The sequence below is a fragment of the Sander lucioperca genome, chromosome 13 (assembly GCF_008315115.2).
Source record: "Sander lucioperca isolate FBNREF2018 chromosome 13, SLUC_FBN_1.2, whole genome shotgun sequence".
Lineage (NCBI taxonomy): Eukaryota > Metazoa > Chordata > Actinopteri > Perciformes > Percidae > Sander > Sander lucioperca.
Window position 1 is genome coordinate 17,642,775 of NC_050185.1, and position 22,211 is coordinate 17,664,985.

A 22,211-nucleotide genomic window follows, 5' to 3' on the forward strand; every position below is an offset into this window, starting at 1 on the left:
TTTAAACTGCTTGTTTAATTTGCCTGAAAACATAATATACAAAATATTGTTGGAATTTCAAACGAGTGAAGCCATGTTCTGAGACCATGTTATTGTCCGTGCATCAAAATGATGATTATAACTAATTTGGCTCAGTAAAAAACAAGTTTTTGTTTTCATCAGCTGTCCACTGTCTTTATTTTCCATTTTATATTTTAGGACTGTACTTTCATTATCTCTAATGTCCACTTGACAATAACAAGGAGAAACCTTGTTGTCCAAAGTCTCTGCAGATCTCATCCTTAACCATCTCTTCCTCCTCAGCGTGTGTAAGATCTCTTCCAGGTGAAGTTCCCTTCCTCTGCCTCCACACTGCTCTCTTCAGGAGCTTGCAGTCTTTGCCTCCTCGCCATGTTGGCTCTCCTCCTGCGAGGGTTGTTGCTGGTCCTGCTCCTCTGCCCAGCCTGACTATTTTCTCCTAGTGGACCATCCAATCTCACCCCATCCCTCTCCTCCCCTTTCAGGAAATCAGCCACTACTCTGAAGTACTCCAGAACTGCAATATGACTCCAATTACTATCCTCCACCTCTTCATTTCCAGTCCTCTCTCCCTCCATCTCTTCTCGGCCCTCCAGAGTAAACCCACAGTGCCCTCCCCTGTCTGTCAGCACCAAAAGGAAATATGGATTGCTCTGGAAAAGGGGAAGGGGCAAAGTGGAGGCGGGTGGGAGAAGAGGATCGTCACGGCTGCGGATGCAGAGTACAGGGACTGCCACCTCATCTGCATCTCTCAGTGGTTCGTTCCTCTCCCAGTAGGTGTCCCAGTCCTTGGCTGGGTAAGCCCTCTCGCCCAGTGCCCAGGCCACTGAGGGTGCCAGGCCCCGCAGGGGAATGGATCCTGAGTTCAGTCCTGAATTTAAAGCACTTACTGGAGGTCTGGGGGGCCTCTGATGAAGCTGGGTTGAAGAGCAGGAGAGAGTTTCCTCAAATTCTTTGAGCGAGGAACAGCTGAGGGCCCGATCCACATCCAGGACTCCTCTGAAGGAACTTGCATATCTTATGCGCCATTTACAGAAAAAAAAAAAAAACTAGTTTGAAAAATCCTGCCCATATTGCAATCATGTTATTACTACTATTAATACATTTTCATTTTGCTTTAATTTCTCTTACCTACTGAGCTGCAGTTTCCGGTGAAACAACACCCCCCAGCGATAGATAGGAGGCATGGCTGTTTCAAACCACAGTTGTCCCTGGAGTACAGGTGAGATGGCTGCAGCCGCTGTCAGGTGTGAACTTGATCCACACTCCCCCAAGTAGGAAAGAAGAATCCCTGAGCCTGAACCCTCACTCACTGCAACCATTACAGAGGACGGATGCCGGCTGTGGACATAAGCCACTGCCTGAAAATGAAAGAAAAAAAAAAGCCGTCATTGTCAGGTAAAATAAAGTAATTGGATGAACAAAATGTCGATTTTAGTCATGCTAACAGCATGGGTGGATGGTCTGTCGGTCAGTCCACCACTTTGGTCCAGACTGAAGAATCTCAACAACCTTTTGATGGATTGAAATTTTGTACCGACATTCATGGTCTCCAGAAGATGAAACCTAACGACTTTGGTAATCGCTTAACATTTCATATAGCGCCATCATCAGGTCAAACCTTTTAGTTTTTCCAAAACTTTGGTTTACAACCGAACACCTGCAAAACTAATGACCACTGCATTGTCTATTGCAGTGGTTCTCAAACATTTTCACGACAAAGACCCCTAAACTGACACAAATTAGACCACGGACCCCATTGGATAAGATTTTGTTCCAGGGTCCCCCACCTTATAGGATTTTTGGTTTTAGATGTTTTGACCAAAATAGTCATACATTATGTCATTGTGTTACTAATGGATGGAATTATAATGAAAATAAATGATTCCCCCTGGGTCACTTTGAGAACCACTGATCAATTGGATTTAAAAACATTAAAAAAAAGATGATGTCAATCACAAGAGAGCAACATGGTGTCTTTAAATTGCTTATTTTATCCAACCAACAGTCCAATACCCAAAGGTATTCAATTTACAACGATATAAAACAAATCCTCACATTCAGACCATTAAATATTGGACATTTTCATTAATAAATCACTGAATATGATTGATCAAAATTGTTTGCAATTCATTGTATTATTGCATCAGGACAAATGTAAAATAGTCTCATAAAATCACTATCTAAAAAAAACAAAAACAAAAAAAAAGCTTACACTTGCCATCTTTCTATACCTGCTCAAGATCAGCTTGGTCTCCGAACTCAGTCAGTCGCGCTGTGGTCAGTGGGCACCCCGCTGTGCCTCGAGCATGAAACACCACCACATAAAAGCCCTGACGCACGGCCTGATGGCACAGCACCTTTAGGTGGGGGGTCATCCCTCCCCAGGACTCTGGGATGAGAAGGAGGACAGGAGGTGTTGTGGTGAAGCAGCCTAGCGCCTTTCCCCCTGACTGGTGCTCCTTCCTCCCGACCACCTCACCCAGTCTTGTTCCCACAGCCCAATCCAGAGCCAAAATACCACCGTCTCTTAATAACAGATTGTCTCTTGTGAACTGTAACATGTCTTTATGTTGTCCACACAGCAGGCTGGACAGAGTCTGGAGGTGGGGGTCTCCCCTGGGCCAAGAAGCAAGTCTCGGCCTGGCGAGAGAGCCACAGTGCCGAAGCAGATATTTGGCCAGTGTGGTGGGTTTGCAGATGAGCCTGGGACCATCTGAAGTCTGACCTGACCCGGACAAAATATCTATTTCTGGTGATTGGGTCTCCTTGGCCCATGTTCTTATATCCCTATCTAGTGGCAGCTCCAGGATCAGGCAAATAAAGACCCAGAGTCTCCAGCCTGCAGCCCTGACAACCAGCCTTGTCCAACAACGTACCCTGGGTACGCGCAGAGATAGCAGCAGTAGCAGTGATGGGAGCAAACAGAACAAATAATTCCATGCAAATGATGCCATTGGTAAATAGAGGAGATTGTAGTTTACCATAAAATCCAGTGTTTTCTCTAGGAAGTGTTGCTGTGATATCCTCAGAAACATCTGACCCACATATTTTACAAACTCCTGCCTTGTTGCTTCATTTACCAGTGTGAAATTCTTGCCTCATAAGTTGACCGATGTTTTTTATAGTTGTCTGCTTTTTCCAGTTTGTTAAGAAGAGTAAAAAGGAGTCTTCAACAATTGGCAAACAAAACAGAGAACTGGAGGAAAGAGTGGGTTATGTAAAGTGTGGTCTCCAACTCCTGCTGTTGCTCGACCTCCCCCGACCCTTTCTCCTCCCTCCATAAATCATTTACTGCAAGCACAAACTCAGATAGAAACTGAGTAAACACATGCCACATAAATCTGACCCATTCATGTTTAAATGATTATAGTCTTTGAACTTGTTCTTTACTTCTTCTTGTTCTTTACTTCTTTAGAATGTTTGGATTGCTGATACAGCAGTCCTTGTACATTTTCCTTTGACGTCTTTATTCTATATCTAACTATATAAAGAGGTCTTAAATTAATATTGCATTCTTATCCCCCTTTTCGAATTGGTTGGAAGGGAATATTGTCTATTTTGTTGTGATTTACAAAACTACTTCACCCCGAGCCGTTTTTCGGACTGATGCACTTGTGATTTATACACTGACGACAAGATTTCTGTATTGAACTGTTTGTGAGTTTCATCAGATTGCTTTAAAAACCCGCATTTGATACAAATGAGTAACACTGAGTTCTCGTCTATCAGTCCTTTTACTGTACTGTAGCATATGATTCTTATCCCATCAGCTGCTGCTGTTAAGTACTCTAACTGCACACAACCTTCACCTTCATGATAAGTCAAAATGAAAGAATTCAAACAGACACCGGGTATATTCAGATGTTAAATACAGAGAGAGTCACACATTTTGATAGCTGTAATAGCATAACCTTTAGCAGATAGATCTGTCTGTAGAGCAATAACACCTCACAATATTTGGTCAATAACTGAAATTCCTAATCAGGTCACATATTATGGTGTTAGAATTATGGTGTGCCACTACACAACAAACTTTGATTTCCTGCAATCACAAAATAAGTATTCCATTTCATAAATTAATAAATGGATGTAAATAAAATATATATATATATAATAAAAAAATAAATGGATAAATGCAATAAATTTCATAAAAATATAAAATTGTGATTTTATGTTTTAATTTATAAATAATTTTTCTGTGATTTGGGAATATCTCTCTCGCACCTTTTTATGTGGCGATCAGAGAATATTCTCTTCTTTAAAAAATTGTGATGACAAGTAAATAGGTCTGTTATGTGAGGATCATAAACAACTAATAATGATGAGTAAACTGCATGTAACATAATGAGGCTGCTAGCTTTTATAATAACAAGTTGATTAACGTGGAACTACATCATCTAGTGGAAGCAACATTGAGGAGAGGTTGTGATGTCACAAATCATGCTCATACATGCACGCCTTAAACTCAGATTTAAAGTGAGATAGATAGATAGATAGATAGACAGACAGACAGACAGACAGACAGACAGACAGACAGATAGATAGATAGATAGATAGATAGATAGATAGATAGATAGATAGATAGATAGATAGATTTAAGAAGCTCAAGCTACTTTGCTTTGCCTCTGAATAAGACCATTTAAAAATCTAAATTTCTAAAAGTGTTTCCCGTTGTAGACCTACTTGAGCAACCAGAAATGGGAGTGTTGTCCTCTATCAGTCCTGTACTGTTAAATTGTACTGTTGCACATACCATCATCTGCTGTCAGGTACATTAACTGCGAAAGAAGGTTTCTCAACCAACCTGTTATCATGAGCAGTGAAGCTAAAAGAATTCAAAAGGACACAGCTACGAGCTCTGTAACCTTATAGCAGCAGTAAATCCAGTTTGCACCTGCTTGTTTTCTGCCTGCAGTGTTTGTTATAATAAATGCCTGGGTGTGTTGTTTTCAGTTTTAAAAATACGAGAGTAGCCAACAATGGGAGTATTGTCCTCTCAGTTTTTTTTTTTCTTTGATTCGATTTGATTGCTTTGAAAACATTTATGCATTAATTATGCATTTAAAATAATAATTATAGCTTACATTTTTTAGCCCCTTTCAGGAGACCCAAGGACGCTTCACATATACATGAAGGCAGAACAAGCTAAAAACCATCTTGCGATGGGATCACACCAGCAACAATGCCAAATCGCACCAAGGGCATAATGAGGGCCCCCCCCCCCCTCCCCCTTTGCCTGTTGTACAGCTGGCAATGCACTCAATGTCTATCCCTGCTAGTGGTGGACCCACAGGGCAGTGGCTCCATGTCCTTCTTTTAGGCTGTGCCCGACAGGCTCCCGTGGGTCAAGACCAGCTACCAGACCCTTGCGGGCAAGCTTCCCTCTCTGGCTCTACATGGTTGCCCTGGTTTCCCTATTGCGGGCGAGGTGCTGCAGCACCTTTTTGGTTGATTAATGGGATCTGTGAATCACTCTTAACCTCAATCTCTCAATTTACCTTGTACCTACCTCTTTGCTAATGCAGCATGTGCATGTTTGGCATAAATTGTTGGGATTGTGTTGTGAGTGTTGTGCTACATCCTGCTATGTCCTGCTATGCCCTGCAGTTCCCTGCTACGCCCTGAACTACTACAACTACTATGTATAGTCATAGTTCCATTATCTTTATTGTTACTATAATTGCCACTGTTCATCGCACCCCCAACCGGGACCAGCAGACGCCCGCCCACCAAGAGCCTGGGTCTGTCCGAGGTTTCTTCCTAAAAGGAAGTTTTTCCTCACCACTTAAAGGTTTCTGCCAAAAAGCAAGTTTTTCCTCGCCACTGTTGCACTAAATGCTTGCTCTTGGGGGAATTACTGGAATTGTTCTTTGTAAAGTATTATACTATGAATAAAATTGAATAAAATTGAAATCAATTCAATTTACAAAAGTTCCTTTACCACGAGGAGTTTTGAGGACCGATGCACTTGTGATTGATATACTGACGAGTTTTTCTTTATTGAACTGTTTGTTAGTTGCATCAGATTGCTTTGAAAACTTGCATTTAAAATGATGAATGTCATTAAACTTACTCTGCAGCGCTGTAGAGATAGGTCTGGCAATGTGAAACTAGTACAATCTATACATGAACAGAATACGGGGATAAAAGCTACAAACTACTTTTTTTTTGCAGTTGAATAAGAGGATTTAAAATTCTAAATTTCTAAAAGTGTTTTCAGTTGTAGAGATATGTGAGTAGCCAGGAATGTGAGTATTGTTCTTTGTCAGCCCTTTAATTGTACTGTAGCACACACCGTTACCTTAACTGCAAAAACAGGTTTCTCACACAATCTGTCATCATCAGAAGTGAAAATGAAAGCATTCAAACAGGCACAGTAGAAAGCTTTGTAACCTTATAGGAGCAGTACATTTTTAAACATCCAGTTCTGCATGTTTCTTCCTGCAATGATTGACGGATCAGTGCTTTATCCTCAGCCCTTATTATTGCCAGTATCTCATGTTGTTATAATGAAAGGCAACAGGTCAAACCCATCCAGCACACTAATGACTCCACCCTGAACAGTGAGCATTATAAATTAAGTTGTCACAATAGATAGTCTACCAGACAACATCAAGACCTAAGGTACAGTATAGTCATATCTGTTCATTGTTAGTAATGTAAAGAAATTGACATAAACCTAAAAGCTATATTTTCATATCAACGTCAATTGATCAGAAACCAAATGCCAATTACATGTTTATTATGTTTTGTGTAAATGTGAAATAAAGAGTTATAATAATTTGTGAGCTTCTCTGATTTTTCAAGTGCTGGAGGGAAATCCTGTTTTGTTGTGGTAAAAATGGTTCAGTGTGTTTTATCCAGTTCTATGCAAAGGTTTGTCAGCTTGAGAGCAAACTATATGTTTGGTAGATTTTCAAAAAATTGTCTATTAAAATGTCTATTTACCAGGTTTGTTTGTAAAGTGTATATGACATATTACCAATTTGTTTTGTATTTTTACCAATTTAATTTAATAAATTTAATAAAAATGATTAAGAGGAAACATGACTGGTTGTAGATTAAAGGTCAGGGGTAACCAAAATCTTCAGGGATCATCCTCTTGGGATGAATGAAGAACCCTGACACATTTCACTGTAGTTAGATCTGTAGTTAAATCTCTGGACTGGCTATTGACAAACTGTGTGTTCTCATAAGCCATCTATGATAAACAGTAAAATTAGCTTTTTTTAATCTCTTTAACAGGTTGTATAGCCATGTCTGGGTTGGCAGCGTTGTGTTTCCTACTTCTGCAGACTGGAGCCTTCGGGTTTGGTATAAAACTATTTAACATATTCAGAGGAAACTCTCTGATTCATGAGGATATCACTGAGAGAGCGATCTTAAATGTCACTGTGCATGTGTGCCGCGCTTTGGCCCTGGCTGAGGGCAAAGACTTCACTTTTCCTGTAAGGATTAAATTTAACCAAATTATATTGGAGTTTTTATTTCAAATGATCAGTGTCTGTGTTATTAATAAATATTATAAAGTATTAATACTATAAATGTTGGGTGTGTCCACAGCCTTTGACTCCTAATGCTGTTGCTGCTGCCTGTGAAGCATCAAAATCATCCAAAAGCTTTTGCAAAGCCATCAAATTAATCCAAAAAAAGAATCGTGGAGTAGACATGTTTAGTTTCTACCTGGCGCCCTACCACTTTGACGATGAAACATTTTCAGAGGGAAGGAATATCATCACAAACGGATTATCAGCTGTGAAGGCCAGTAACAAGCGAGAAAACTTTGAGACAGCGAGAGAACAACTGGGAAAGATCTTACACCCTTTACAGGTACTTTTTACTGTTTGTTTTGTTTCCATTACAGTTTCTGACAAATGTTACACTTCAAAACTTACACTCATGTTCAGCAAGCAGCACAACAATGTAATACCATAGTGTTGGCAGGTTGATTTCAAAATTGTAGGCACTGCAGTTTATTTAATTATTTAACAGCCTATTGAAGAGAACAGCTTTGTTCTGGTAAGTGCTCTTGGTGGTAGGAAATGTAAGAGTGATGCTGCTATTATGTTGTAAATATTTAACCTTTAACCGTCTTCCTTTTTAAATAATAGGATTTCTACAGTCATAGTAACTGGGTGGAAATGGGAAACAAACTCCCAAACTCCAATCTCATCAGATCATTAACCAGCATTGGTAACATAGCAGGTAAAGAGATTTTTTTAAGGATTAAGTTCTTCATTTATCATTTGCACAACAATTTGACTACATGGAAATAGTCCTTGGCAATGAAAAGCCCGCTCCAACAATACAAATTAAGTATAAGAAAGAGAAGGAAGACCACACAACAAAATGATCTAAACACAAAGTAGTGAGAATGGGGTGTACAATTTAATATAATAAAATATAAAATAAAGTAATATAAAGAGATCCTCTAATGTCAGGGTGTGTGTTTGGCTGTGGTACAGAAACAAAAGAAGCAAAAATGAGGAAAGATAATAATAGGATTAGAGAGATCATTTTACAAAAGAAAACACTGATAATTTTTTTTTTTTTTTCCACAGATAAAAGCAGAGCAACCTGTCGCAACTGTAATGGTAATGACTGCAGTGACAACATTTTGGAGGATATCCTACGGGATAAGATACTTACCTCGGGATATTTTAGTCTTGTGCCTTTTTTTTCCACCAAACCAAAAGGTGAATTACCTTGATCTTCCTGCCTACCTTAATAATTGTATTTCATTTATAGTACAGAAATTCATGTTTGTAATTAATGTTGTAAATGTAAATGGACAGTTCATATGTCTATAGGCCCTGATTTCAACATAAATATGTCTTCTAAAAAATCTTTACAAAATTAAAGAGTCCATGCATTCAGCATACAACAAAAATCAACATAACTGTTTAAAACAGGAAATGATGCAATGTGTGCCATGCAAAATTAATTTAATTGCAACTTAATTAAACAATTAAATTAAACATTAAAAATGTTTTTTGAACTGTTTCTGGATCAGTTTCACCACCATCCACAATAAGTTTTCATTTCTTCCAGCTGTGAGCACCTCCTTTTTTTATTTGTTCATTGCAAAATCAGGTGATTTTTAGTATGGATACTGCATGTTTTGAGTATACTTTATTTTATCATATTCCAGCGTGAACACACTGAATGCTCAAAACCTGCTAGAGTTAACATGTTTTATACATTTGGGATACTTCTGAAAATGTTTTCCAGCTAATAAAGTTATACTCTGGGCACTATGAATGTCCATCTAGATATTTTAGTATGGACAGACCATTGTCGCTAGACCGCTATGGCCATGCTGCTAGTGTGACTAAAAACATACATTGAAGATGTAGATGGTCTCTTACCTGGCTTTAAAGAAAATGGACGTTTAAAGCTGTATAAAACATTTGTTCTTGTTCTGTTTCTAATGCTAAACAGGAAAATGCAGCCATGGAGGTGGATTTGATCGAACAAGTAACATCGAACCTAAAGGTGGGATCAACAAAGACACTTTCGGAGCCAGCCACGGATACCTCCACATGACAGCAGCAAACATGGCGATAGCTGCAACCAGTGAGCTACTAGAGGACATTCGAGGAGCTGCTGGTGACAAAACTTTCCTCCAGTATGAAACCCAGTTTCCATGTTTCACTTCTGTATCGCAAGATTTAGAGTTTCTCCATCTTTTTTATGTATATCTCTCTCTGTCCCTCAGGATGATGGGAATCTCCAAAGGTAAAGCTCTTTGTTTCGTGATCGACACGACAGGAAGCATGGGTGATGACATTGAAGCAGTGAAGACCGTCACTTCCTCTATTATCAACACTAAAGTGGGAACAGAAGATGAGCCCCCAGTTTACATTCTTGTACCTTTCAATGATCCAGGTAGAACATATGCCCCAAACTGAACTTTACAATCCTGCCTTGTTTGTTTTTTTCCACTGAAGTAAAATGATGTTTTCTCTATGAAGTTTATGAATTTACACTTTATCTTTATCTGCCAGATTTGTATGTGTTGTCAAGTGCTGTTAATTTGTTGGAATATTATAATTGTTCAAATATGTCAGCAATGCAATAAGAACAATAGAATCAAATCATTTATTTCTCCTATCTCCACCTGAACTCCAGATTTTGGGCCACTGATAAGGACTACAGACCCAAATGTCTTTAAGAGGGCTATTAATGCACTATCTGCAGCCGGTGGAGGAGATATTCCGGAATTGAGTCTTTCAGGGCTTCAGGTGCTGTGGTGTCTTTGAGGCTACTTAAAAATCTGTCTCTGCAAAACTTGATAATAAGAAAAAGTTGAAAGTAAAACTATTGTATCATTGCTTTCCTCTTTTCCTCATATAGCTGGCTTTAACTGGTGCTCCTCCTAATTCTGAGATCTTCCTCTTCACTGATGCACCTGCTAAAGACCAACACCTGAAAAGCACAGTGATCGCACTCATAGAGCGAACCAAATCCGTGGTAAGTAGCTACTCTTAAGGCTCGATTATATTCCGGAATGTACACGTACATGGACAGCTGAAAAAAACAGACGCATAGCTCTGTTTACAATCTCTGCTTGGGGGACCACCTAGCAAAGTGGCGGCGTGGACATGTTCGGACAAGTCCACCCTAGTGATGGCGAAAATGAAATCACACCTCCCGTCTCTGTTGTCCAATCTAAACGTCTGCAGCGTCTGCGGTAACTGGTGCATAGTTACATATTTTAGGTGCTGCGACACGGCTCTCTGCGAGCCTTGCAAGCCATCTCTGCAGCTCTGTGCAAACTTTTCTGCAGAAGTATGCATTTCACATGAGAGTGTATAGGCACTTTGAGTGCTGTACTTAGGCACAGCAGTGCATTGGGATGAAAAGTTTAAAAGAAATCACCTGTTTTTACAATTCATCCTGAGGAGTTCATGGATCTATATTAACATGTCATGGAAATCCATCCAAAATTTGGACCAAAGTGGTTGACTGTCACTGACCATCCCTAGAGCACAAGCTGCAAGCATAGTTAAAAATATTAAGTGCATAGCATAACATGAGAATTTTGTGCCATATATTATAATATGTTATTATAATGACATTATGATAAAATACTAGCCACTTTTGTTGCATGCATGTAGGCTACATGGAAATAAAAATATCATATCACAACTTCCCAATATCTTTTACAGTATATCAATTCTGTTAAATTTGACACAGTTTGTAAAAATTATGACTTTGAGGGCAAAATTATGAAATAGGCCTGCTAAGATAAATTTAGGAAATAATAAAGTCATAATTAAAAATCACATATTCACTGTTACATTGGCGTTTATCTTGATCACATTGCAGCTAACAGGGCAGTGAGTTGAACATGAACTCAGCATTTGTGGCACAATATATGTAGGTATTATATCAAGATTTTTGAATGACATTATACGCAGTCATTACAATATCTAGAGTCTACACTATGTATGGAAATAAAGATATGAAACTGTTGTTTTTGTTTTGTGAATGAAATTGTTTTTTTTTTCAATAATAAACCACTGTTAAAGACCTTTCTAATTATTAAAGCCCCTATGAGGGAGGGAGACTTTACACCTCAAATTCTCATCCACCTTTTCTGCTTCTATTCAGGTGAACTTCATGATTACTAACGTACTGGGATTTCGTCGTCGGAAACGGAGTGATGACAGCCAAGAACAAGACCAACAAAACAGTCGGATGGTGACCTCAGATGCCCAGGTGTACAGAGACCTGGCTCAGGCTTCAGGAGGTCTGGCTATTCAAGTCACAAAGAGGGAGCTTCTTATGGCCACTAGCATAATAACAGAGTCCTCCAGCTCCTCTCTGGTATTAACCCTCTCACTGGCCGTTACCAATGACGTTTTAGTTCCAAAACAATTCAGTTGTGTCACCAGTTTCATTTAACCTCCTAGGTGACCCTTGTGCAAGCATCCAGGAGTCCAGGAAAGGCCGAAAATTTCACCTTTACAGTTGATGAGTCAGTAAGAAACCTCACAGTTTACATCACTGGGAGGTCTGTCACCTTTATTCTCATCAGTCCCTCAGGTGATCCTTCGTTGCAGATTAAATATTTTAAAGGTGTTATGTTTATGTTAATAAGCAATAGTTTCCAAAATACATAAAGACAGTAATGTTAAGGGAAAATAGTATGCCATCGTGGTGTATTGGCATAGAAAAGGTATTGTAAAGCCACGTATTAGAACATTTTTTATCTTGATCGTAGAAATTGAAATGTTTCATTGTTGAAATGAATGACCTTTGAACCAGTGTGCTCTATTTCTTGCCATGGCTTTGCTTTTAGGTGTGTTTCAGGAAAGCACTAACACCACAGGATCATTGATTACTGCATCCCAGGCAGTGGGAAACTTCATGACTCTGCAGCTAAAAACACAAGCTGGACTGTGGGAAATTAAAATGGTGTCAACAAATCCCTACATTCTGAAGGTCGTAGGTGAGAACTCAAAATGATTGTGTGGTTGAATCACATAACTGTAATTTATTATTATTTTAGTTAAAGTCTCGCTTTGCCAGACCTTCCTCCACAGCACTGCACAGGAGGGTCTAGCTAGTCCACATAACATTCCAGGATGGGAGAAAAATGTGCTCTGGTTTATTGGCATTTCTTTAAACCAATCACAATCATCTTGGGCGGCGCTAAGCACTGGACGGAGCCGTTTGCCGCTGCAAAATAGCCTCAAGAAGGAACTTGTTTTGGCGGAACGTGTTCGTTAAAAGTTTGTTTTAGCCGTGCAACAGAAAACTCTGATTGGACAGATAGTCTGCTAGCTGTCTCGATTTACCCTGCAGAGATCTGAGGAGCAGTCAACCATAGTCCTCATAAATCGAGTTTAAAATTCCATCACAAAGAAAGCATAAGGTACCGGACATCCGGCCGGAAAGAGTGAAATCCGGCAGAATTTCCAGCTGCAACGAAATTATCACTAAAGTAGAATGTCGTGGCTATGGACTATTTTAGGTGTAAAGAACTCGTAAAGCATCCCATCATCCACCAGTTAGATCTCCCACAAACAGAGAATACATCTGACCACTGTCTTGTTTGGAACCAGCCCTTTAAGGTAAGGACCTTAAAGGGCTGGTTCATCCAAATGACAAAATGTGAATGCTTTGTTCTGCATGTGGCCTCTTTGGTTTCCTTTCATGCAACTTCTTTTATTTGCAGGTGAAAGTCCCATTGACTTCCTGTTTGACTTTCTGGAGGTATCCCAGGGCCCACTTGGAGGTTTTGATGTTGTAAACAATCGTCCCAGATCTGGTAAAAGAAACAGAATTTTGTGATATTCCAAGTAACATGATTTACTTCAGCTAATTTTAGTGTTATTTTTTCTGAAGGTGTTAATGGTAGCCTGATCGTGACCGTAATTGGGAGTGACTCCGCCACGGTGACAGAAGTCATTCTGGTTGCTTCATCTGGGTCAGGAGAGGTTAATGGCAGCGTGGAGGCTCAGGGTGGAGGAGACTTCTTAGCTCGGTTTGACAGGATACCAGCAGAGGAGTTTGTGGTGCTTGTGAAGGGGCAGAACAGCAATAGTTCCTCCAGAGCATCCTCAGGAATTTTCCAAAGGCAGTCATCCACCAACATCCGAGCATCTACTGTTTCTGTTACTTCTGTAAGTAAAATGCCTCGATCTAAAAACCTATGAAATTACTATTAAGATGCCACAGTCTTTTAAATATAACTGATACAGACTGTACCCTTCTTTTTTAGCCTGATTCAAACAGCGTCTTAGTACCAGGAACACCTCTTTCAGTTCCCTTCTCTGTGATGACGAGCGGTGCAGGAGGAAACTTCACCATCCAAGCTACCAATGACCAAGGTTTTGATTCAACTTTTCCGTCCAATTTAATCCTGGAAACTGGAGGTAGTGCTAATGGTACAGTGAACCTCACGGCACCTTCTAACACCCCGTCTGGTACTGACGTCACCCTGACTGTTGAGGCCTTAGCTCCTGGAGGCACAGACACCAACTATGTCGTGCTGCATTTCACTGTCCTTAAAACGGTAACTCATCACAAATCACATTTTAATAAATATCATACCATTGTGTTTATTGGTTGAATCAACTAATATAAAACTAACTTTCACCTTTTCTCCTCATAGGTAACTGATTTCACTTCGCCGGTTTGTCAGCTGCTCAGCCTGCAGTCTAACTGCTCTGATAACTGTATCTTATCAATGTGGGAGCTCTCTGTTCGTGTGACTGATGGGGCTGAAGGGACGGGTGTCAACCGTGTTAGCCTCAGACAGGGCAACGGGACCTTGAACACCAGCCGTTCTGCTGGTAACGAGAACATAACGCTGGTTTCCTACAATGCATCTTGCTGTTCGCCTGATGTGGAGCTGCTGGTTGTGGATGGAGTGGGTAATGTAGCCTCCTGTTTCTACAGCGTCCTGAAAACAACACCAACAGTCACCAGCAGCTCACAAGCAACCACCAATAGTCCACGTCCAACAGCGGTTGTGTCTTTGTCTAACAGAGCTGCTCAGTCTCTTCTTCTTTGCTTAGGCATCACAATCCTTGGAATCAACTTACCAATGGGGAACAACTGAGCATTTACATAGTGTGAGGAAGAGTTACATTTTAAAATGATTTTTTGGCTTTGAAAAACTACACATTATACTCAGTTACCAGCCATTAGGTCTACATAGCTAAAACTAATGCAATATGATGCAAGAAAGTGCTTGTTTTGTATGAACAACACTAAAAAAACATAAGGCTATACAATTAAGAAGCTAGAAATGCAATATTACATTATTATTATTTTATGTCAAAGCACTGGCCAGAACATGACACATTACTTGTACCACAGTACCATGGTAAAACAGAATATACCATCCATTACAATTAATAAATCACAATATTCTTTGTATTAATTATAATGTTCAGTTTTCATTACATGGTGCTTTCATTGCAAAACGATCTTTAAAAGTTTAATGGTGTTGTGAATATTTGATGGCCATGTGAACAAGTCAATTTAATTAAGATATTTCAATCAAGGATCATTTATTCATATTTTGAGTACTACTGCTGATTAAGTTATTACTGTTGTTGATTTGATTATAAAATGTATTTGATCATTTACAATTATATGAACATTTGATGATTAGAAAACATGAATAATGACCCAATAAAGCTAAGAAATGTTATGTCAATCACTGTGGTCCTTTTGGAGAAAGGTGTATGGCAACAGTGTAAAGAAAGAAATGTGCCCTAGCAATGTCAGATTACATTACTTCATCAGAGGTTAACTGAGATTTCTGCATAATTGATATCAAATCAATACCATTTAATAAACTGGTTTGTGTAGTATTGCTTAGAATGAATACGTTTAACTTTATCCTAGGAATGCAGCAACAGGTGATTATTAAGCTAGAAATCACACCAGCAACAATGCCAAATCGCACCAAGGGCATAATGAGTGTGGGGGGGATGGATAGTCCAGCCCCTCTCTAGGATTTTGGTTCCAGACCCACTGCGATGTGTAGAGGTGGGGCCAACTATTTGTAGTTGGTACTGTTCCACCTCCCGCACTAGCTCTAGTTCCTCACCCACCAGAGAGGTGATGTTCCATGTCCCTAGAGACTGCGATGCTGGGGGTCAGCTCACTAGGGCCCCCCCTTTGCCTGTTGTACAGCTGGCAATGCACTCAATGTCTATCCCTGCTAGTGGTGGACCCACAGGGCAGTGGCTCCATGTCCTTCTTTCAGGCTGTGGTTGCCCTGGTTTCCCTATTTCGGGCGAGGTGCTGCAGCACCTTTCTGGCTGATTAATGGGATCTGTCCCCCTGGGACTAATTTACCGTGGGGGACACTACACAGCTCCTGGGGTCATAGGGAAACACAAATCCCATCACACAAATAAGATGGGAATTCTTGGAGAGGCCAAGTGAATAATCAGTCAGCAAATCACAATTCTGAGCGGAGGGAGGCTTTAATTATCCTGAAGTCTACTGTGATTTTTTACTAACAGCTATTATACCTCTTTGCTAATGCAGCATGTGCATGTTTGGCATAAATTGTTGGGATTGTGTTGTGAGTGTTGTGCTACATCCTGCTATGTCCTGCTATGCCCTGCAGTTCCCTGCTACGCCATGAACTACTACAACTACTATTTATAGTCATAGTTCCATTATCTTTATTGTTACTATAATTGCCACTGTTCATCGCACCCCCAACCGGGACCAGCAGACGCCCGCCCACCAAGAGCCTGGGTCTGTCCGAGGTTTCTGCCTAAAAGGAAGTTTTTCCTCACCACTGTTGCACTAAATGCTTGCTCTTAGGGAATGTTGGAATTGTTGGGTCTTTGTAAGTTATAGAGTGTGGTCTAGACCTACTGTATCTGTAAACTGTCTTGAGATAACTCTGGTTATGATTTGATACTATAAATAAAATTGAATTGAATTTACAAAAGTTCCTTTACCACGAGGAGTTTTGAGGACCGATGCACTTGTGATTGATATACTGACGAGTTTTTCTTTATTGAACTGTTTGTTAGTTGCATCAGATTGCTTTGAAAATTGCATTTAAAATGATGAATGTCATTAAACTTACTCTGCAGCGCTGTAGAGATAGGTCTGGCAAACTAGTGCAATCTATACATGAAGAGGACACGGGGGCAGAAGCTACACACTACTTTTTTTTGCAGTTGAATAAGAGGATTTAAAATTCTAAATTTCTAAAAGTGTTTTTCAGTTGTAGAGATATGTGAGTAGCCAGGAATGTGAGTATTGTTCTTTGTCAGCCCTTTAATTGTACTGTAGCACATACCATGACATTAACTCCAAAAACAGGTTTCTCACACAATCTGTCATCATCAGAAGTGAAAATGAAAGCATTCAAACAGGCACAGTAGAAAGCTTTGTAACCTTATAGGAGCAGTACATTTTTAAACATCCAGTTCTGCATGTTTCTTCCTGCAATGATTGACGGATCAGTGCTTTATCCTCAGCCCTTATTATTGCCAGTATCTCATGTTGTTATAATGAAAGGCAACAGGTCAAACCCATCCAGCACACTAATGACTCCACCCTGAACAGTGAGCATTATAAATTAAGTTGTCACAATAGATAGTCTACCAGACAACATCAAGACCTAACAGTATAGTCATATCTGATCATAATGTAAATAAATGTACATAAACCTAAAAGCTATGTTTTCATATTGGTAAAAAATAATTTACCCTTTAGTAGTCTTAACATACAGTCTTTACATGTTTATGTGTATTTTGTGTAAATGTGAAATAATGAGTTATAATAATTTGTGAGCTTCTCTGATTTTTCAAGTTCTGGAGGGAAATCCTGTTTTGTTGTGGTAAAAATGGTTCAGTGTGTTTTATCCAGTTCTATGCGAAGGTTTGTCAGCTTGAGAGCAAACTATATGTTTGGTAGATTTTCAAAAAGTGTCTATTCAAAATGTTTATTTACCAGGTTTGTTTGTAAAGTTTATATTACATATTACCAATTTGTTTTGTATTTTTACCAATTTAATAAAAAAAAAAAAAATGATTAAGAGGAAACATGACTGGTTGTAGATTAAAGGTCAGGGGTAACCAAAATCTTCAGGGATCATCCTCTTGGGATGAATGAAGAACCCTGACACATTTCATTGCAGTTAGATCTGTAGTTAAATCTCTGGACTGGCTATTGACAAACTGTGTGTTCTCATAAGCCATCTATGATAAACAGTAAAATTAGCTTTTTTAATGTCTTTAACAGGTTTTATAGCCATGTCATGTATAAAATAAAGTAATATAAAGAGATCCTCTAATGTCAGGGTGTGTGTTTGGCTGTGGTACAGAAACAAAAGAAGCAAAGATGAGGAAAGATAATTATAGGATTAGAGAGATCATTTTACAAAAGAAAACACTGATAAAAATGTTGTTTTTTTCCACAGATAAAAGCGGAGCAACCTGTCGCAACTGTAATGGTAATGACTGCAGTGACAACATTTTGGAGGATATCCTACGGGATAAGATACTTACCTCGGGATATTTTAATTTTGTGCCTTTTTTTTCCACCAAACCAAAAGGTGAATTACCTTGATCTTCCTGCCTACCTTAATAATTGTATTTCATTTATAGTACAGAAATTCATGTTTGTCATTAATGTTGTAAATGTAAATGGACAGTTCATATGTCTATAGGCCCTGACACAGCATGGCGGTCCAAGTTGGGCGGTGTGTCCCATTTATTTATGCACATTATGTCCATAAGATGGCAAACCTATGTACAACGAGATTAATAAATACTTGTGTAGGTGTATTTATTTCGACATAAATATGTCTTCTAAAAAATCTTTACAAAATTAAAGAGTCCATGCATTTAGCATACAAAAAAAATCAACATAACTGTTTAAAACAGGAAATGATACAATATGTGCCATGCAAAAGCAATTTAATTGCGACTTTGAAATGCCGACTTTGAGTTGGTAATGTAGCCTCCTGTTTCTACAGCATCCTGAAAACAATACCAACAGTCACCAGCAGCTCACAAGCAACCACCAATAGCCCACGTCCAACAGCGGTTGTGTCTTTTTCTAACAGAGCTGCTCAGTCTCTTCTTCTTTGCTTAGGCATCACAATCCTTGGAATCAACTTACCAATGGGGAACAACTGAGCATTTACATAGTGTGAGGAAGAGTTACATTTTAAAATGTTCTTTAGGCTTTGAAAAACTACACATTATACTCAGTTACCAGCTATTAGGTCTACATAGATAAAACTAATGCAATATGATGCAAGAAAGTGCTTGTTTTGTATGAACAACACTAAAATAACATAAGGCTATGCAATTAAGAAGCTAGAAATGCAATATTACATTATTATTATTTTGTGTCAAAGCACTGGCCAGAACATGACACATTACTTGTACCACAGTACCATGGTAAAACATAATATACTGTCCTTTACAATCAATAAATCACAATATTCTTTGTATTAATTAGAATGTTCAGGTTTAATTGAATCCATTTTGGTTCCACTTTATGGTCATTTTGGAGGCTGTAGTTTGTTCCATTGCGTTACACAGATTTCTAATATTTGGTCTAACTTTGGTGATATAAATGGAATTAGCTCGGTAAACCTAATAACCTGGAAAATATACATGGGTGATTTACTGTTGAACTGAAATATTAATATATGTAATATTAACTACATGTGCTGTGTGTATTACATGGTGCTTTCATTGCAAAACGATCTTTAAAAGTTTAATGATGTTGTGAATATTTGATGGCCATGTGAACAAGTCAATTTAATTAAGATATTTCAATCAAGGATCATTTATTCATATTTTGAGTACTACTGCTGATTAAGTTATTACTGTTGTTGTTTTGATTATAAAATGTATTTGATCATTTACAATTATATGAACATTTGATGATTAGAAAACATGAATAATGACCCAATAAAGCTAAGAAATGTTATGTCAATCACTGTGGTCCTTTTGGAGAAAGGTGTATGGCAACAGTGTAAAGAAAGAAATGTGCCCTAGCAATGTCAGATTACATTACTTCATCAGAGGGTAACTGAGATTTCCGCATAATTGATATCAAATCAATACCATTTAATAAACTGGTTTGTGTAGTATTGCTTAGAATGAATACGTTTAACTTTATCCTAGGAATGCAGCAACAGGTGATTATTAAGCTAGAAATCACACCAGCAACAATGCCAAATGCCAAGGGCATAATGAGTGTGGGGGGGATGGATAGTCCAGCCCCTCTCTAGGATTTTGGTTCCAGACCCACTGCGATGTGTAGAGGTGGGGCCAACTATTTGTAGTTGGTACTGTTCCACCTCCCGCACTAGCTCTAGTTCCTCACCCACCAGAGAGGTGATGTTCCATGTCCCTAGAGACTGCGATGCTGGGGGTCAGCTCACTAGGGCCCCCCCTTTGCCTGTTGTACAGCTGGCAATGCACTCAATGTCTATCCCTGCTAGTGGTGGACCCACAGGGCAGTGGCTCCATGTCCTTCTTTCAGGCTGTGGTTGCCCTGGTTTCCCTATTTCGGGCGAGGTGCTGCAGCACCTTTCTGGCTGATTAATGGGATCTGTCCCCCTGGGACTAATTTACCGTGGGGGACACTACACAGCTCCTGGGGTCATAGGGAAACACAAATCCCATCACACAAATAAGATGGGAATTCTTGGAGAGGCCAAGTGAATAATCAGTCAGCAAATCACAATTCTGAGCGGAGGGAGGCTTTAATTATCCTGAAGTCTACTGTGATTTTTTACTAACAGCTATTATACCTCTTTGCTAATGCAGCATGTGCATGTTTGGCATAAATTGTTGGGATTGTGTTGTGAGTGTTGTGCTACATCCTGCTATGTCCTGCTATGCCCTGCAGTTCCCTGCTACGCCATGAACTACTACAACTACTATTTATAGTCATAGTTCCATTATCTTTATTGTTACTATAATTGCCACTGTTCATCGCACCCCCAACCGGGACCAGCAGACGCCCGCCCACCAAGAGCCTGGGTCTGTCCGAGGTTTCTGCCTAAAAGGAAGTTTTTCCTCACCACTGTTGCACTAAATGCTTGCTCTTAGGGAATGTTGGAATTGTTGGGTCTTTGTAAGTTATAGAGTGTGGTCTAGACCTACTGTATCTGTAAACTGTCTTGAGATAACTCTGGTTATGATTTGATACTATAAATAAAATTGAATTGAATTTACAAAAGTTCCTTTACCACGAGGAGTTTTGAGGACCGATGCACTTGTGATTGATATACTGACGAGTTTTTCTTTATTGAACTGTTTGTTAGTTGCATCAGATTGCTTTGAAAATTGCATTTAAAATGATGAATGTCATTAAACTTACTCTGCAGCGCTGTAGAGATAGGTCTGGCAAACTAGTGCAATCTATACATGAAGAGGACACGGGGGCAGAAGCTACACACTACTTTTTTTTGCAGTTGAATAAGAGGATTTAAAATTCTAAATTTCTAAAAGTGTTTTTCAGTTGTAGAGATATGTGAGTAGCCAGGAATGTGAGTATTGTTCTTTGTCAGCCCTTTAATTGTACTGTAGCACATACCATGACATTAACTCCAAAAACAGGTTTCTCACACAATCTGTCATCATCAGAAGTGAAAATGAAAGCATTCAAACAGGCACAGTAGAAAGCTTTGTAACCTTATAGGAGCAGTACATTTTTAAACATCCAGTTCTGCATGTTTCTTCCTGCAATGATTGACGGATCAGTGCTTTATCCTCAGCCCTTATTATTGCCAGTATCTCATGTTGTTATAATGAAAGGCAACAGGTCAAACCCATCCAGCACACTAATGACTCCACCCTGAACAGTGAGCATTATAAATTAAGTTGTCACAATAGATAGTCTACCAGACAACATCAAGACCTAACAGTATAGTCATATCTGATCATAATGTAAATAAATGTACATAAACCTAAAAGCTATGTTTTCATATTGGTAAAAAATAATTTACCCTTTAGTAGTCTTAACATACAGTCTTTACATGTTTATGTGTATTTTGTGTAAATGTGAAATAATGAGTTATAATAATTTGTGAGCTTCTCTGATTTTTCAAGTGCTGGAGGGAAATCCTGTTTTGTTGTGGTAAAAATGGTTCCGTGTGTTTTATCCAGTTCTATGCAAAGGTTTGTCAGCTTGAGAGCAAACTATATGTTTGGTAGATTTTCAAAAAGTGTCTATTCAAAATGTTTATTTACCAGGTTTGTTTGTAAAGTTTATATTACATATTACCAATTTGTTTTGTATTTTTACCAATTTAATTAAAAAAAAAAAATGATTAAGAGGAAACATGACTGGTTGTAGATTAAAGGTCAGGGGTAACCAAAATCTTCAGGGATCATTCTCTTGGGATGAATGAAGAACCCTGACACATTTCATTGCAGTTAGATCTGTAGTTAAATCTCTGGACTGGCTATTGACAAACTGTGTGTTCTCATAAGCCATCTATGATAAACAGTAAAATTAGCTTTTTTAATGTCTTTAACAGGTTTTATAGCCATGTCATGTATAAAATAAAGTAATATAAAGAGATCCTCTAATGTCAGGGTGTGTGTTTGGCTGTGGTACAGAAACAAAAGAAGCAAAGATGAGGAAAGATAATTATAGGATTAGAGAGATCATTTTACAAAAGAAAACACTGATAAAAATGTTGTTTTTTTCCACAGATAAAA

At 38.9% G+C, this 22,211-nt stretch overlaps 2 protein-coding genes across 5 annotated transcripts; one reads left to right on the forward strand and one right to left on the reverse strand.

Moving 5' to 3' along the window:
• Positions 1-225: 225 nt before the first annotated feature.
• On the reverse strand, positions 226-3,278 carry LOC116036954 (protein ABHD15). Of its 2 annotated transcripts, XM_035990957.1 has the most exons (4): positions 3,066-3,277; positions 2,253-2,898; positions 1,150-1,379; positions 226-1,035 (listed from the first exon to the last, which is right to left on the reverse strand). In XM_035990957.1, coding segments are annotated over exons 1-4 (1,614 nt in total). In that variant the 5' UTR covers positions 3,068-3,277; the 3' UTR covers positions 226-299. The 2 variants fall into 2 exon arrangements, with proteins under 2 accessions (XP_035846850.1, XP_031136489.1); XM_031280629.1 differs by having other exon boundaries at positions 2,253-3,278.
• Positions 3,279-6,516: 3,238 nt separating this feature from the next.
• LOC116036987 (von Willebrand factor A domain-containing protein 7-like) lies at positions 6,517-14,648 on the forward strand. Of its 3 annotated transcripts, none has more exons than XM_031280687.2 (16): positions 6,517-6,645; positions 7,267-7,469; positions 7,585-7,851; positions 8,133-8,226; positions 8,583-8,717; positions 9,463-9,649; positions 9,740-9,909; positions 10,153-10,265; positions 10,378-10,494; positions 11,638-11,853; positions 11,940-12,072; positions 12,329-12,478; positions 13,208-13,300; positions 13,378-13,655; positions 13,754-14,047; positions 14,147-14,648. In XM_031280687.2, the coding sequence occupies exons 2-16, from the start codon at positions 7,278-7,280 to the stop codon at positions 14,594-14,596; spliced, it is 2,889 nt and encodes a 962-aa protein (XP_031136547.1). In that variant the 5' UTR covers positions 6,517-6,645; positions 7,267-7,277; the 3' UTR covers positions 14,597-14,648. The 3 variants fall into 3 exon arrangements, with proteins under 3 accessions (XP_031136547.1, XP_035846848.1, XP_035846849.1); XM_035990955.1 differs by having other exon boundaries at positions 6,526-6,645; positions 7,267-7,335; positions 7,742-7,851; XM_035990956.1 differs by lacking the exon at positions 6,517-6,645 and having other exon boundaries at positions 7,742-7,851.
• The last annotated feature ends 7,563 nt before the right edge of the window (positions 14,649-22,211 follow it).

Excerpts from the sequence above, each read along its gene's own strand:
- LOC116036954 (XM_031280629.1), bottom strand. The coding sequence starts at position 3,056 with ATGTTTCTGAGGATATCACAGCAACACTTCCTAGAGAAAACACTGGAT. Across the intron at positions 1,380-2,252 it reads ACCAAGCTGATCTTGAGCAG|GCAGTGGCTTATGTCCACAG; the intron begins GTATAGAAAGAT and ends TTTCATTTTCAG. Across the intron at positions 1,036-1,149 it reads CGGAAACTGCAGCTCAGTAG|ATATGCAAGTTCCTTCAGAG; the intron begins GTAAGAGAAATT and ends ATGGCGCATAAG.
- LOC116036987 (XM_031280687.2), top strand. The coding sequence starts at position 7,278 with ATGTCTGGGTTGGCAGCGTTGTGTTTCCTACTTCTGCAGACTGGAGCC. Across the intron at positions 10,495-11,637 it reads TAGAGCGAACCAAATCCGTG|GTGAACTTCATGATTACTAA; the intron begins GTAAGTAGCTAC and ends GCTTCTATTCAG. Across the intron at positions 12,479-13,207 it reads CTACATTCTGAAGGTCGTAG|GTGAAAGTCCCATTGACTTC; the intron begins GTGAGAACTCAA and ends TTTTATTTGCAG.